Raw genomic sequence first — 16,548 nt, 5'->3', positions numbered from 1 at the left:
GACAGTAGTGTAATATAAAAAAAAAAAATTAAACACCAAGCTTTGGATTTTGATGTTTGCAAGCAGTTTAATACTTTTACTTTGGTCAGAAAATGCCCCCAAAGCAAAACCCAAAAAATAACATCAAAACCCCATAATTCCTCAGTAGAGGCCACTTCCTGTCTGTGCTGGTCTGCTGCTCTTTTTTACAGTAAGTGTTTAATGGACGTATAATCAAGATTATGATTATGATTAACCACAGGACTAACACACAGTTCACCCTCACTGTCTGCTAAATGCACAAACCCAACTCGGCCGGGGTTAATGGTGTGCTAAACTAGACACTGGGCCCGAATTCAGCACCCCCTTTACTGCTCTGGAATTCCTTAGAGCTCGAGATTACATAACTCCGCCTTTCAGGTCTTAGCATTCCCAGCTAACAAGCTTCCCACTGATACCAGCACTTTTACTGACTTCAGAAAACACATACGCATGCACGCACACACACAAGCACATCAGACAGACAGACGGACAGACAGACAGACAGACAGACATAAGGCACAGATTTGCCAAAAGACTTCCCTTACCCATCCAATCACTGAACTCACATTCCAATTACTTCCATGATCACAGGTGTATAAAAATACCTAGTCATGCAAACTGCTTCTACAAACATTAGTGAAAGAATGGGTTTCTCTTTCAAGAGCTCAGTGAACTCCAGTGTGGTATCACGACAGGATGCAGCATCTGTGCACCAAGTCCAGTCGTGAAATTTCACTACAAAATATTCCACAGCCAACTTTCAGTGATGTTATAACAAAAATGAAGCCACTGGGAATAAAAACAACTCGCTCTGTCAGTGTAAAATAACAGAGCGGGGTAAGCAGGTGCTGAGGAGCATAGTGCACAGAGGTAACCAACTTTCTGAAGAGTCAATCACTACAGACTTCATGTAGCCTGATTAGCCTTGTGTGTGTATATCGTCGTTGTCCTATTAAAAACACTTGTCTCCATTTTTGTCGATTTTTTGTTTACTACATAATTTGAACAGACAAACTTTCTCTTACACTGTGCCAAAATTTCTTGATGAACGGACCACTAGAAACTCTTCAAAATGACCTGAAATAAACAATTTTTCATTGACTTCCATTGAAAGTTAACAAGTTTTTTTCTCTCTCCAGTAAAGTTGCTGTTTTGGAGATAAGTGTTTTTTCATTGGACAGCAACGATATGTGTGTGTGTGTGTGTGTGTGTGTGTGTGTGTGTGTGTGTGTGTGTGTGTGTGTGTGTGTATTCAGCTCTGTAAAAAATTGAGAGAGCAATTCAGTTTCCAAATCAGTTTCTCTAATTTTGCTATTTATCTGTATATGTTTGAGTAAAATGAACATTGTTGTTTTATTCTGTAAACCATGAACAATATTTCTCCCAAATTCCAAATAAAATTATTGTAATTTAGAGCATTTATTTGCAGAAAATCAGAAATGGACGAAATATTAAAATGCAGAGCTTTCAGACCTCAAATAATGCAAATAAAACAAGTTCAAATTCATAAAGTTCAGAAATCAATATTTGGTGGAATAACACTGGTTTTAATTAATACATACATAACTGACCTGGTGCCCTGTCAGTGTGTTTGAAGGTGGTTGCTGTGAGTTAATGGATAACAGACAGGCCTCAGCACTGCGTCATTCCCTCACTGATACAGCCGAGAGATATTTCACATGTAAACATAAAGCCCAAACACACACACACACACACACACACACACACACACTAAAGTGTCTATTTATAGAAAACACTGTCTGTGAAGAGTTTCCCCCAAAAGTCCAGGGGAATAACAGCAGTCCAATAATGCTAGCTAGTAGCTGCAGTTACCGTGTGATTTTTTCTATAATAATAACAGCTGGCCATTCACTTCAAATCATTCACTGTTAGCATTGTTAGCTTTTTGCCTAAACAGTTTCTGTTTGTTGTGTAGGTCAAGGACATTTCTATTACAGGTCGTTTTTCTGGTTTAAAAAATCTGTGCCTTTTGGTGCTCAAATAAAAATAACAATAAAAACCTTAAAATTGGATCATATTTATTATCAATTTTTATTTTCACTTTTAATTTCCTGTCATGCATGCTGGTACCCAGTTATGGCAAGCTGTAACACAGGGTGGATGAAGACAAGGTTTAAGTCATATCACTGTGTTAGTGTTATTTTTTTTGTGGGAGAGAGCCGACAAAAAAAGCTGCAAAACGGCAGGTTTAAGTTAAATTTTATTCTATAAATATTATGCTAAAAAAGCATTAAGCATGCTCAGTTTCAGTTTGCTCAGGTTACTACCTCTTTACAAACTGGTTGTTTTTTCAGCTCAAAGATACGAGCTGTAGAAGAATAGCTGGGATGGCTAGCACCATTAGCTGAACTAACTTAGTTTTAGTTATAATTTGTGGGTTTAATAAAGAGTGGCTGTGGGTAAATTTCAAGTAATTTCATGACTAAAACAGCACTGCTGAGGTAAATATATGATTAAAATAGCACAACTGAGGTATACATATAAATAATAAAGAGCACTGCTGAGATAAATATATGATTAAAATAGCACTGGTAACTGTATTGAGCTTTGAGGGTTTTCTTTTTTCTGCTGGTTATTACATATTCTTTATTAAAATTTTAGTTTATTTGTAGCATTTATCTTATTTTGACAGGCAAGACAATATACATTTAGGCCATTTAATTAATTTATTGGTGAAAAAAGTGGCAAATGTATTGAAAACCTGCAAAGAATTGTGCAGATCAGGCGCAGATTATATTATGATTCCGGACAGGTAGACAGAAATACACTGCAGTCAGATTAATAATTAGATGTGGCAGGGCATTAGGAGGAGGCGTGGGTGAAGTGGGCGGAGCCCGGTTTCGGTCTGATGGCGCTGTCCGGAGAGATTTACCAGCTAGACGGGCACAGTGTGGCCCTCTCAGCGAGAGCACAGCGCTGCTGCTGTTCAGAACAATGAGTCAGAACTCAGCCGGCTCCTGGGCCCAGAGCAGAGTTACTGGAGAGCGGTGCATTTACGCTTCAGTGAGCGATTCACTTACCAGAGCCGACACACACCTGTGTCAGGAGTAGGGTTGCAGCGGTAACCGGTTTCACGGTATACCATGGTATTAAAATGCACGGTTATCATACCGTGTGTGTTTGCTTATTACCGGTAAAAGGCAAGCCAGCGGAGAAACTCACCCGCGCATGCGCAACTCTGCTCCGCTTCAGCTGCTCAGCACACAGCGGTGAGAACGGCAGAAAGTGCATCAGACTAAACAAATCTCCATCCGCCTAAAAAAAGGCTGAACTAAAATCAGCAGTGTGGGACTATTTCAGAGACCCGCCGAACACACCCGAGGATGGTTATCCGATTTGTAATCAATGTGGCCGTAAAGTCACAGCTAAAGGTGGACATACATCAAACCTGTTCCCCCATCTCCAAGAACACCACCCCGCCGTGCAGCACAAAGTATGTGTTTAGTTTATAATTTTAATCTGAACCTAAATAAAATCTCTTTGTAGTCGTGCACAACCCATGCGGTAAGCGCCCGCAAAAGCGCTGAGTTATCCGAAATTTGGGCACGCAGGTACAGGCGTGAAGTGCGTGCTACGACGGATTCACGTGTCCGTGTAAAGGTCCTGGCCGGACTGGATGTGAAAGACGCCATTCATTTACATGCGTTCATTTTCTAATTCTGACGTGCCTGTTTTTCATATGTTAAAACCAGACTCGCTGTGAAAGCCTTAAAATAGAAATCTCTATTGTGAGGATCATGTCAGAAATAAATCCCCTCTTTCTGCAGTATCTGGTTATATACCAACTTGGCAGTAAAACGGACGTTTACAACAGTTGTTGATCAGACACTGACCCAGGATCAGTTTATCAGATATTAAACTTAAATAATTGTACTGAATATTTTAAATACTTCTTAGAGGACATGTAATGTGTGTAACGTGTGTGTGTGTGTATGTGTGTGAGTATATATATATATATATATATATATATATATATATTTTTTTTTTTTTTTTTTTTTATATGCACTCTTAATGCCCTTAAGAGTAGTGCAAAAACCTGGTTTCCTTCACCTAATGGTGTACAGCTTATTTTTTTTTAAGGAGACATTATCTATATAATTGTTCCAGGTTTCTACAATAAATAGTTAATTGAACAAAAAACCTTTGTTGTAATTTCTTTAAGGGTCAGTTTTATAATATATGTAACAAACTGTGATACCGTGATAACCGTGATACCGCGGTATTTTCTGAGACGGTTATCATACCGTGAAAATCTCATACCGTTGCAACCCTAGTCAGGAGTTTTCAGGATGTTTTTTGCATAATTTAGGCACTATTTGTGAAAATGTCAAGCAATTTAAACATGCACAAGAATTTCCTGTCCACCCTGTAATCTTGGAATAGGCCACCCTTTGAAGAAAGTAAACTTTGACATCATTATAACATCACTACCTTTAAATAATAGATATTACTAATATTATAATTGATATTTCTCATATTGTCTCCATACTGAGCTTAAAAAGCTTAATTCCACCCCGCCCCTGAAACAGTAGAATACCATGGTCATTAAGATAATAATAAAAAAAAATGTATCTATGAAACAAAAACCCTTATCATGAACAATTTAACATGTATGCAGCTCTAGCTCAACCACATTTCTATAAAAAGCCAGTTTTCACTAAAATTCTCTACCATGTCTTACCGTTTGCCACAACAGGATGGACATAAGCCTGACAAGAAATGGTGAAGTATAAAAAAATATAAATAAAAAAATAATAATAATAATAATAATATATTAAGCTAGCAAATGTCATTTCTGTGTAGTTCTGGTTTCTTATATGATAAAAAAATATGATACTTATGTTTTTAATGTTAAGTAAAATTATGACACTGCAAAAGACATAATATTCCCATAATGAAACAACTGAAGAGTAACGAAAGTTTATGTACATCAGTTAGCATTAGCATGGTGCTAACTGCATAAAGCCTAAATCAGTTCAATTCAATAGATTTGATTAATAGCGATTGTAGCGATGTGTATTGACAAGAATTTTGCGAAGCTATACGCATCACTGGACACTGGTTACAGTTCAATATATCACAATACACAATAGACTATCAATATTTTCTTACACCCTTACTGATTATTTGGTTTCTGAAACTGTCTGGCTCAATGTCACATAATTTATTGACAGGTTGAGTTTTACCTGTTCGACCTGCTCCTCCTCTCACGAGCAGCACTTTCACGTCTGTTCCCTCAAACCACGTCATTAAACCCAGACTCATTTACTCATTTTAACCGTCACATTCACCTATGTGAGAAGGTTAAATGTTAAATCTGTGTTTATCCGGAGCTAGCAGATGCTTAAGTGTTTATTAGCACAGAAAACAAATCGCTAATGAGTTCAGCTCCTGCTGAATCCTGCAGTCTGCAGAGTAATTAATCACACAGAAAACAAATAAAATTAACCAAAATTAACATTCAGAGTTCCCTGGTGATTAACCAGCAGACAGAAACAAGACAGAGAAAGAAAGAGAGAGAGAGACATACACAGAACATTGTGAACAACTTCTTGTTTCTAGACCCAACATCCATTTTTTCATAAGTGGATCAGATGCAGCAGTGCTGCTGGTGTTATTAAACACCTCAGTGTCACTACTGGATGGAGAATAGCCCACAAACAGCATCCTGTGGGTGGCGTCCTGTGCTCATACGCCACCACCATGTTATTCATAGTCACTGCAGCCATGAGAATGACCCACCACCCAAATAATACTTGATCAGTGGTGGTTCTGTGGGTAGGAATGTGCCATAATGTATTGTACCCAACAATGTAATATACAGCCCTGAAAAGGAAAAAAGCTTAAAAATGATGAGTTTCTTTGATTTTACCCAATTGAAAATGTCTAGAATATAATCAAGAGAAAGATGGAAGATCACAAGCCATCAAAACAAGCTGAAGTGGCATAAAGTTATCCAAAAGTAGTGCGTAAGACTGGTGGAGGAGAACATTCCAAAATAAATTAAAACTGTGATTAAAAAAACAGGGTTATTCCACCAAATATTGATTTCTGATCTCATAAAACTGATCAGAATAACAATATTTTAATTGGAATTTGGGAGAAATGTTGTCCGTAGTTTATAGAATAAAACAACAATGTTTATTTTACTCATATACATATACCTATAAATAGCAAAATCAGAGAAACTGATTTAGAAGTTAAAGTGGTCTCTTATTTTGTACATCTCGTTTTTTTTTTTTGCTGTTTGAAGCAAAAGGAGAATTTACACTGTTTTCATTCCCTATTAAATATCTACTAGAGACAGATTATATCTGTCCATTATCATTTACCTTAATCCAGGCTATACAGAGTGCATTATTAGTATCATTTACTTACTTACTGTTACAATCTGGTGAAAATAAGGGGTACACTTTATTATAGCGTATGCCACAATATTTGTTGGAAAAGCATATTCTTGAAACGTTTTTTTTTATCCATGTTTTGTCTTATCTGTAAAAATATTGTTATCGAAAAAATACTATGAAATATTGTGATATTATTTTATGGTCATATTGTTGTACGGTCATTGAGGTCCTGAGCACTGAAGAACAGGGTAAAAGTGGGAGGATAAAGTATGCAGAGAAACAAATACAGAACTACAGTCTGTATACAGACTACAGTTATCAAGGGAGCTTGTAAAATACTGGATAATGTGTGTAGACACAAGGAGGTGGTCATAAAGTTATATACACACACAAACACACACTGCAGTACTAGCTGTTAGCTGTTAGCAGTTAGCGTAAGTAGCTGCAGTGATAGTATCCCTGAGGAATCTGCAGTGTTGATATGACCTTGTTTGGGTAAGAGTTAGGGCGGTGTTGGTGCTGCGCTACTCATTCTTCACATTCATTTAGAGCAAAAAGCCCCAATCCAGACGACCGCGCACACACACAAACACACACAGAGAAAGACACACACACACACACACACACACCTATTCCCCCAAGTTGCTGTATAAGGACACGCCAGCAGAGCTACCAGACTCTAGGGAACATCCCACCACCAATAATACCTCTAAATAATACACAGAATAAATGAATATATAATCTACTAAAAAATGACTATAGTTACATAACTGTATCAGTGCATAAACTCCCAGGGCTGACACAGGGCTGACACAGACACTCAAATGCACACGTCTAATCCTGTTAGAAGAGAAGTACTGCCAATAGATCAGGACTTGGAGCAGATAAATAAACATGAATCTGTTGGCACTATGCCTAATGCAAGGTATGGGCTAGAGCGATATAAAGCACCAGTATTGAGCTATGGAACTGTGGAACTGTGTTCTCTGGAATGACGGAGCTCTGTCTAATACTATTGAATGGGATAGTTAGGGAGTTAGAGATGAGACGGATAAGGTGGTGAAAAAATAAACATTCTTTTATGATGACCTTACTAATGCTCTTGTCACTCTTGTAGCTCATTGCAATCAAATCCTCACAGCAATTCTACAAAATCTAGTAGAAAGTCCAGCAATTAGGCCTTGACCATTCAACCTATAGCAATTTTGCACATCTCTGCATTTCATAGAAATGTAGCTCCACCAATTTAGCCTGTAGTACTTTACACCGAAAATCAGCATTAAGAACCTTAACCCTGCCCAATAATCCTATAACACGTTGGCTCCTCCTATTCATACTATAGAACTTCTCTTCCCTCTACAGCATGTTAGGACTGCCTAGTTTGCCAATAGCATTAGCCCCAACAAGCAACAAAGCAGCTTAGCCCCGCCCATTCAGTCTACAGCAGTTTAGCCCCACCCACTAAATATGAAAGCACTTTGGGCTTGACCATTTCTTCTGTAGCATTTTAGCTTAAACTGTTCAGCTTATAGCACTTTATCGCTGGCAATCAAAGAAGGTGGAAACCTGTTACATAGAAATAAATCATAATGAATTATTAATTAGGCTAATCCTTAACTTTCACATTCTTTTGTATAACATGTATAACATTATGACAGTATGACATGTGTGTACACACTCTCAGTACGTAACTTATTTAAAAACACATTTAAACTCAAATACCTGCTAACAGCTAATGTTTGCTAACCCTTTTCTCACACATCACACTTACTGTACTGGAGGAGGAACCTGAGGAGAACCGTACTGAGAACTCCAGTGTGGGAATTCCACACAAAGCTGCAGAGCCAGCAGGCCCCTGACTAATCATTCAATTAGCATTTAAATGAGCTAACCGCTACTGTACAAAAGCAATCACACACACAGCGTGCTAACTGCTAATCTCCTGCAGCGTCGTATGTGGAATCACATATTATGCATGGTGTTTCTAATAAAGTGGAAAGTGAGTGGAAGCACAATGGGTAGTAGATGTTTCCAATAAACTGGCCAGTGAGTGGAACCACGTATAATAGTTGGGGTTTCCAATAAAGCGGCCAGTGAGTTAAATCACATGTAGCAGTACTCATATTGTACCTCTGTTTTTTACAGTGTATAGTGGCCAGTGATTGGAAACACAATGTGTTGTAGGTATTTCTAATATAGTGGCCAGTGAGTGGAACCACATATAACAGTAGGTGTTTCCAATAAAGTGGCCAGTGAGTGGAACCACAATGTGTAGTAGGGGTTTCTAAGTAAGCGGCCATGTCGTGAGTGCAAGCACATGCTAGGTAGGTGTTCCTAATAAAGTGGCCAGTTAATGTGCATCAATCAAAATGTGTTCATTTTGTTAGCCATAACATTAGGATAATAAATGAGCAGACAGACGACTGTACGCAGACATGCTGCCAGTTTCAGCGTCTGCAGGGCAGGAATGCATTAGTGGGGCTGCAGTCTGAGATCGGTTCTGTTTACACTAGATCTGGGCTTTAAAATGGACGGGACCCGGCGGGACCGGACGCGATGCTTTATCTTTAAACGGGTCGTGGACAGTCTGAACGTCTGCCAGCTGTCAAACAACAGCATTTATTAGACCTGCTCTGTTCCAAACGCTCCGAAACCAAAACAATCCTCCTGCCACACTAAACCATTTGAAACATTAAAGCGCCAAAACCAATTTTCAACAGATGCTGCTATAAAAACATTTATCAATGAGCTTTTGACATAAAATAACCTTTATACAATGCAAAAGTTAAGTCTGCATGATATATTACGATTTTTTAATTATGTAAACATAATCAGAATAAACAATATTATTGTCATCTTAAGACCATTTATGCCAGCAATTTAATGATAAATAAAATAATAGCATAACAACGCAATGCACATGAACACAATGAGTGATGCAGTAGAAAACGTTTAAAAAACACTTTCAGCATACAAATATAAAGTGAACAGAAATGTATACTGTTAATTAATACAATGACTAACTTATTTTAGGTCATATTGGAGCACTTTCTGTAACATTAAGATTTTTTTAGGCAGTGGCAGCAGGTGCTGGCAGAGCTGGCAGGGAGAGCCAACAAACACCAGGTTTAAGTTCATTTTACTTTTTATTCACATAAATTAAACTAAATAATGTGTTTAGCATCACTGCTACATACTCACTCTCAGTTTACTACCTCTTCACACACAGATATGAGCTGTACAGGACTAGGATAGAATTGCTAGCTAAACTAAGTTAGTCTTAGCATTTGTTTGTTTACCAAAACACCAATCTTTTGTAGTCTTAATACAAAAACTTTTAAATTGGCTAAATTTATGAAACAAATCAAGAAAAAATAAAGCATGTTCAGTATTTGCTATTCCTCCTTCTATACAGGCAACAAAAATAAATATGGGTTCTTAAAATCATTGTTGAATATTGCCTGTAACACTTTCTCTATCTCTGACAAACCCTAAAAGTGCAGTTTTTTTTTTTGCAATTTTCAGCTAATTAGTCTCAGCTTTCAAATACGTGGTGCATCCAACCCATTTGGTAACACTTCATGATCAATTTACAGTGCAGTCCCATGACTTTTGACATTTAAGTACTAATGTAGGATTATATATATGCATATACAGCCACATTTTTTATTTGTATACGGTTTACAGTTGTGTGTTCAGTGTTATTCTGAAACAAACCACAATAACTGAAACAAATCGAATTGGATCACTTTAAAAGTTGAGATTACAAGAGGAATAACAAACTATAAACGATTTACACTGTTGCGGGGTCGGATTTGCACTCCAGTGCATACACACAGGAACACAAAGCAACGGCTAGTGTTCTGCTAGGACAGTGTGTGTGTGTGTGTGTGTGTTAATTGACTGAACTGCTGGCACTGATAATAATCTCTCTTCTATTCTGCTGACGGAGGCGAGAGTCAGGCCAGCCATGCTGACAGAAGCTCCTCTCTCGTTCGGTGAGGGTCCACAAGGGCCCCAATAACTCACTGCAGCTTATAAAACACACACGTGCGCGCACACACACAAACACACACACACACACACACAAACCCGCAAACACACTAGAACACAGTACAGGAACCACAGAGGCATGACTTTAAGACAAGGAAACATGCAAGAAAACACACATACACTCAGTTCAGTCCAAATACCTCCACACGCACATTTCCTCCAACAGTAAGCGAACATATCCAAAGTCACCCCAAACCAATCCATGTTCTCAGTCTCCCACATTCCATGTACAGACATATTGTCTCAGTCCCACTAATATGGAGAAAAACCAAAGCAAACAAAAGACTCCAGAAACATGATAACCAGCCGCCACACCATTTTCATTCCTGCAGTTACGAGGGCATGCATGTGCTTGCTTGGCACGGCTTAGTCTCCCTCTGAAACCCTAACATTAGGTCCTGGCCCGTGCCCAGTTCCCAAACTACTTAAGACTGCCACAGAGAGCAGGTAATGACAGGATGTGCTCATGCGAGAAAGATGCTGGGTAGACTCCAGCAGAGACTGCTCAATATGCTTCAGGTCTGAGGGACAGAAATGGCCCAAATTGCGAAAAAATGCAGCCCTGATTGACCCCAGTAGCAGCTACACCAGAAGTGGAAGGCTTTAGCACCTCATAAACAGATGTTCAGCAGAAACTGCTCCCAAATCTTACAGATATGTAATCTTAATAGCCTTAAGTAGCAGCTACTAATGGGAGGGTGGCCACAGCAGAAAGTGAAGGCATCCCAAATGCCACAGAAACTGTCCTATAGGATTTAGTTCTTACGGCTGGATAAATGCCTTGAAAATAATCCACACCAAAGGTGGAAGATCTTAGCACCTCATAAATAAACATCCAGTAGAAACTACCCCGTAGTACTGCACCCTCATACAGTAAATTAAGCTGTTCCATAGACTTCATGCTTAAGTGACAGTCCTGATTTTTTTTAAATTGCAACAATCCAAGCCACAAGCAAAATCTACCTTTGTTGGCGGAAGGTGGAAGCACCTCATGAACAAACATTCAACAGAATCTGCCCCCTAAGATTTGGGTCTTAGTGACAGAAATAGTCACATTTTTTGTACTAATGAAACCCTAACAGTCTCTAACAAAAGCTGCCTTGATGGTCGAAGGATATCACCTCAAAAGAAAAACATTCAACACAACAGTCCCATAGGCTTCAGGCCTTAAGGACAGAAATGTTCCTATATTTCACATAAATGCAACGCTAATAGCCACCAACTAAACTTACTCCAAAGAAAGCTAGCCCATATTCTGCAGAAACTGACCCACATGCCTCAGGCATTTGGGAAAGAAATGTTCTTAATTTGTAAAGAAATGCTAAAGCACCAGTAAAAGCTACCCCATAGGAAGCAGGAGGTGCCTAGTTAAGCAGAAGCTGTCTCAAGGACATTAGGTATTTTGGATAGAAATGGTTCCATATTTTACAAGAATGCAGCCCTAATAGCCTCTACCAGAAGCTTTACGTTAGGCAGAAGCCCTTAGCTTTTTATCAACAAACATCCAGAGCAGAAAGTACCATGTACAGTTCAGGTCTTAGGGACAGAATGGTTCCACATTTTGCAGACCTAATGCAATGTAACCCAACATACAACCTTATTCCCAGTAGAACCTACCTTGAAGAAGGAGGGCCTTAGCACCACAAACTTGTAGCAGCCAACTGCACCATAGGCTGCAGGTCTGTGAGCCTCACAATTCAAGAGTCCTCAATGAGGCATACAGTTGCTGACCCAAACAGTGAAGGTTTTAGCACCTTTGCCCTACAACAGAAGCTGTTATCGTTTAAGACAGGCCCGGAAACTCTTCCTTCAGGCACATAGAAGCTGCCCCAAACTACTGCCTACAATTTAAGCTTAGGGGCAGAAATAGTTCCAAATTTGGAGAAATGAAACCTAAACTGTCTCCAGTAGAAACATCTCAAAAAGCAGAAGGTTTTAGCACCTGTAGTCTATCACTCTCAAACTAAAGGAAGCACAAATGCCACAGAAAATTACCAACAGGCTTCAGGTCTCAGAGAAAGAAATTGCTGCCAAAAATGCAACCCTAATAGCCTCCAGTAGAGAAATCCCCATAGGCAGAAGTCCTTAGCACCCAAAATGCAACCCCAACTGTTTTCAATAGAAGCTAACTGGTAGGTGGAAGGTCTTAACGCTTCATTATTCAGCAGACACTGGCCTACAGGTCTTAAGGATAAAGGCCTAAAAGCCCTTTCATCAGACAAATAAAAGCTGGCCATTTTAAGCCCAATAATCTAAGTGTAAAATTGTCCAGTAGAACCTACCTTAAAGGTGAAAGACCTTATCACCTCATAAACGAACACCAGGCAGCCAACTGCAGCACAGGCCTGAGAGACTCACAATGAAGAGCCTTCAATGAGGTCATAGTGTGAAGGTTTAAGCGCCTCATGCTCTACAACAGAAGCTGCATTTATTGGGTAAAGGTCTGGAAACCCTACCTTCAGGCACATGGCAACTTCCCCATAGACTTTAGGTGTAAGGGACTAAAATGGTTCCAAATTCTACAAAAAATGCAACCATACTAGCCTCTAATAGAGCATATCCGGAGCTTTGAACATTATTTTTACTGTAAAATCTTTTTTATGGCTTTTAAGGTAGCAGGGGCTGCTGGCCTGTGTCTGGATCTGCGCTCTTGCTAGTTTTATCCTCTTTGCTAGTTTCTTCAGATTGGATATCGTGGGTAATTTCAACAGGGTGATGGTGTTTTTAAGTGTCTTATTACATTTTTGGAGTTATTGCGCCCTTGCAGGTATTGCAGAGTGCGATCAAGCTGAAAATTATTTTTACAAAACAAACTCCACAAATTAATGCCTTAGGTAGAAATTGCCCCTTAGGGTGAACTGAGGATCAACACCTATTATTCTTCATAGATAAGACGTTTCCCTGTGGCCTTAAAGTTAAAGTGTCTCAAACCGCCAACAGAAGCTTCCCCACAGGCAGCAAGACATAAAACCCTTGGGTAAAAGTTGCCCCAAAGGCAAGAAAGTCTCATAATGAAATTTCTGGCTCTGAGAAGAAGGTCTATCTGATCAAAATTAATATACCTATATGGCCACTGACACATCTGAACAGATTCTATAGTGTTACATTCAGAGAGTAATGATGCTCTTGCCTCACTTTAGGCCACAAATGCACAACTTCACCTCTTAAAAGGTAATAAAAACCCTGATCCTGTAAACTCATGCCTTAAGTCTGTAAACAAGGCAGGATAACCGTGATGTCTTTATTTTCATTTCGTAATTATTTAGAAGGCATTTTAAGGGAGCAGACAGGGAAGATGCAGACTAAGGCCCAATTCTGGCAGGCATTATGTAAAGGAAGCCTGTGGGTCTGAGCGATGATGTGAGGTTTAATGCTGGATCTCAGTCTGACAGCTAGATTGCACTGTACGCAACACTCCTTATTTTTCCACTTGGGTTACACAACTGTGATGAATTGAGGTGATCTGGGCTAAATCTGACCTGGCACAGCAAAGGAATGCAAGGACGAAAAGCACACCTAATACTTTCTTTAAAAAATAGTAAACCACTGCCTGAAACACAACACTGTGAATCTTACAGATTTTTCAAAACAATGAAAATAATAAAATAATGGATTTCTATATTTACATACAGACAAGCACGGCTTTAAACAGGTCCCAAGCAAGTTAAAGAACACAGCACTGATTTGTGGGATAGGCTGGTGAGGGCTCCTGCATTGAATGTGGATGTGATTTCTGTCAGTCGCTGTTCACATGGATAATTCTAGCCAGACGCCGCCGGTCACCATTATTATTTCCCCCACTGCACTGTCTAGTGTGGGTAGTAATATAAGCCTTCTATGGAGTATTCCTGGCACACACTGTAAGAGATGTTTTGCAAAGTTCTGCACAATTGTACATTCTTTGGCCACAGGGATCGCAAAGTGAGTGCAGAGGAATGGGACATTGTATTTCTGAAGTAGGTATTTAACATTTCTCCATCCATGTCCCTTACTGTGGCCCAGAACTTTACAAACTCCTTTAACTTAGTCCAAAAGCTTCCCAAACCCCCCTGTGTGCAGCCCAGCAGTTCATAAATCATACAATATTGCCCAGACCCAGCAAAATCTCTGTTACTGTTGCCCAGAACTACAATCCCATTATTTTAGCTTAGGACTTTGTAAGCTTCCGTTTGTGTGGCCCAGAACTTTACAAAGCCATTTACACAAATAACTGAAACCAGACACACTCAAGGCCAAGAGTTTCAGGCCAATAACATAAAGCAGGTTAAACTTACCTCATTTGACGGTATGCTGACGACCCCGGTTGACCTCCTCTTTTCCCGCAGCTTCCGTTTCTCTATTTGACCTTTTCCCTTTCTGGCACTGGGTCCAGAGCTTTTCTTCTCCTTGCCTTTCCCGTGCGGGGGGCTCTCCTTATCGCTGTCCGGGCAGGCGGTGGCAGCAGGGGGGCTGGGCTCCTTTTTAATAGGCGTCTCGGCTGGCCTGGAGTTGGGATCATCCTCGGGCCTCCTCAGAGCAGAAGAGGAGGAAGACCGAACAACCGGATAGGCCACGCAGTTCACGGCCGCAGAGTTTCCGTTGTTGCTCGGTTCTGGGGGTTTGGTGCCGGTGCTGCCCGTGACCTGCAGGCCGGAAGGTGGGCACTGCCCGGTCGCCGCGGCAATGTCCCCCAGCATCTTGGCCCTCATCTTCTCTCGCTTAGCCTTCCACTCCTCCAAGAAATCCGTGGCAGCATTGGCTTTGAACCCGCCGGATGCCATGCTCGTCCCTCTTTCGGACCGGTTCTTTTTGCTGGCTTTTCCTGGCTCAGAAGGTTTCGCTTCTGCTTTGTTTTCAGCTCCGAAAAAAATTAAGCAGGACGGACTTCACCTTCCTCTCTGGATCAGGAACGCCACATTCCTCCACACAGTAACAGGAGCAGAAAAGGGAAGCCTGGAAACACACACATGCACACACATACATACACACAAACACACAGTCTGCTGTCACTGATTACACACACAGCAGCCAACTGGAGATAAACACACTGTGATGGTCACATGATCACAGTAAACACACATACAGTGGTGGGAAAAAGTATTTGCCCCCTTTCAGACTTCTTTTGTTTTGGCATTTTTTGTCAACCCTTCCACCCCATAAAATAACTGTGATTAATCACACTTTTTGGAAAGCTGTCTTCAATTTTACAAACCACAACCAGGCCTGGTTACTGCCAGATCTATACAATCATGAAATCACTTAAATAGAACCTGTTTGAAAAAATGAAGCAAACAAAAGATATCAAAAAGCAATATATTATGACCCAATCTGAAGAAATTCAAAAACAGATCAGAAAACAAAGTCATTGTTCATCTATCAGTCTGGAAAAGGTTACACAATCATTTCTAAGGCTTTGGGACTCCAGCGAACCACAGTGAGAGCTATTATTCACAAAAATTAAGAAAACATAAAACACAGGTGAACCTTCCCAGGGGGGACCAGCTGACCAAAATTATTATAAAAAGGGCATGGACAACTCATCCAGGAGGTTACAAAAGAACCCAGAACAACAGTTAAAGAACTGCAGGTCTTACTTGCCTCCGTTAAGGTCAGTGTTAATGATTCATTAATAATAAGGAAACTGGGAGAGTTCCAGGGCAAAAAACATTGCTGACCAAAAAAACAAAATGGCCCATTTCATATAAAACATTTTGATGATCCCCAGGATTTTGGGTAAATATTATTTGGACTGACGTGGAACTTTTTGGAAGGTGTGTGTCCTGTTACATCTCGCGTAAAAACTAACACATAATTTCAGAAAATGAACATCATGCTTAATGTAAAACATGGTGGTGTTAGTGTGATGGTCTGGGTTGCTTTTCTGCTTCAGGTCCTGGACAACTTGCTGTAATAGATGTAACCTGGAATTCTGCTGTTTACCAGAAAATCCTAAAAGATGATGTCTGGGCATCATTTCATGACCTCAAGCTTAGGCGTATTTGGGTTCTGCAGCAGGACAATTAACAAGTCCACCTCTGAATTGCTTAAATTACAGTTTTGGAATGGCCTAGTCAAAGCTTGATTGAGATGCTATGGATGACCTTAAACAGGCTGTTTATGCTCGAAA

General features: G+C 39.9%; 2 protein-coding genes across 2 annotated transcripts in view; both read right to left on the bottom strand.

Moving 5' to 3' along the window:
* rps16 (ribosomal protein S16) overlaps window positions 1-16,548 on the bottom strand; it is a 1,145,183-nt gene that overhangs the window by 969,593 nt on the left and 159,042 nt on the right. The window lies entirely within an intron of this gene.
* The window catches only part of pawr (PRKC, apoptosis, WT1, regulator), an 85,585-nt gene that overhangs the window by 66,819 nt on the left and 2,218 nt on the right, over window positions 1-16,548 (bottom strand). The window contains exon 2 of the mRNA XM_049473945.1: window positions 14,717-15,374. Within this exon, the coding sequence (XP_049329902.1) occupies window positions 14,717-15,202 (486 nt within the window). The 5' untranslated portion in view covers window positions 15,203-15,374. The remainder of the gene's footprint in view (window positions 1-14,716; window positions 15,375-16,548) is intronic.

The sequence above is a fragment of the Astyanax mexicanus genome, chromosome 2 (genome assembly GCF_023375975.1).
Source record: "Astyanax mexicanus isolate ESR-SI-001 chromosome 2, AstMex3_surface, whole genome shotgun sequence".
NCBI classification, from domain to species: Eukaryota; Metazoa; Chordata; class Actinopteri; order Characiformes; family Acestrorhamphidae; genus Astyanax; species Astyanax mexicanus.
This window is presented reverse-complemented; position numbering and strand designations above follow the sequence as displayed.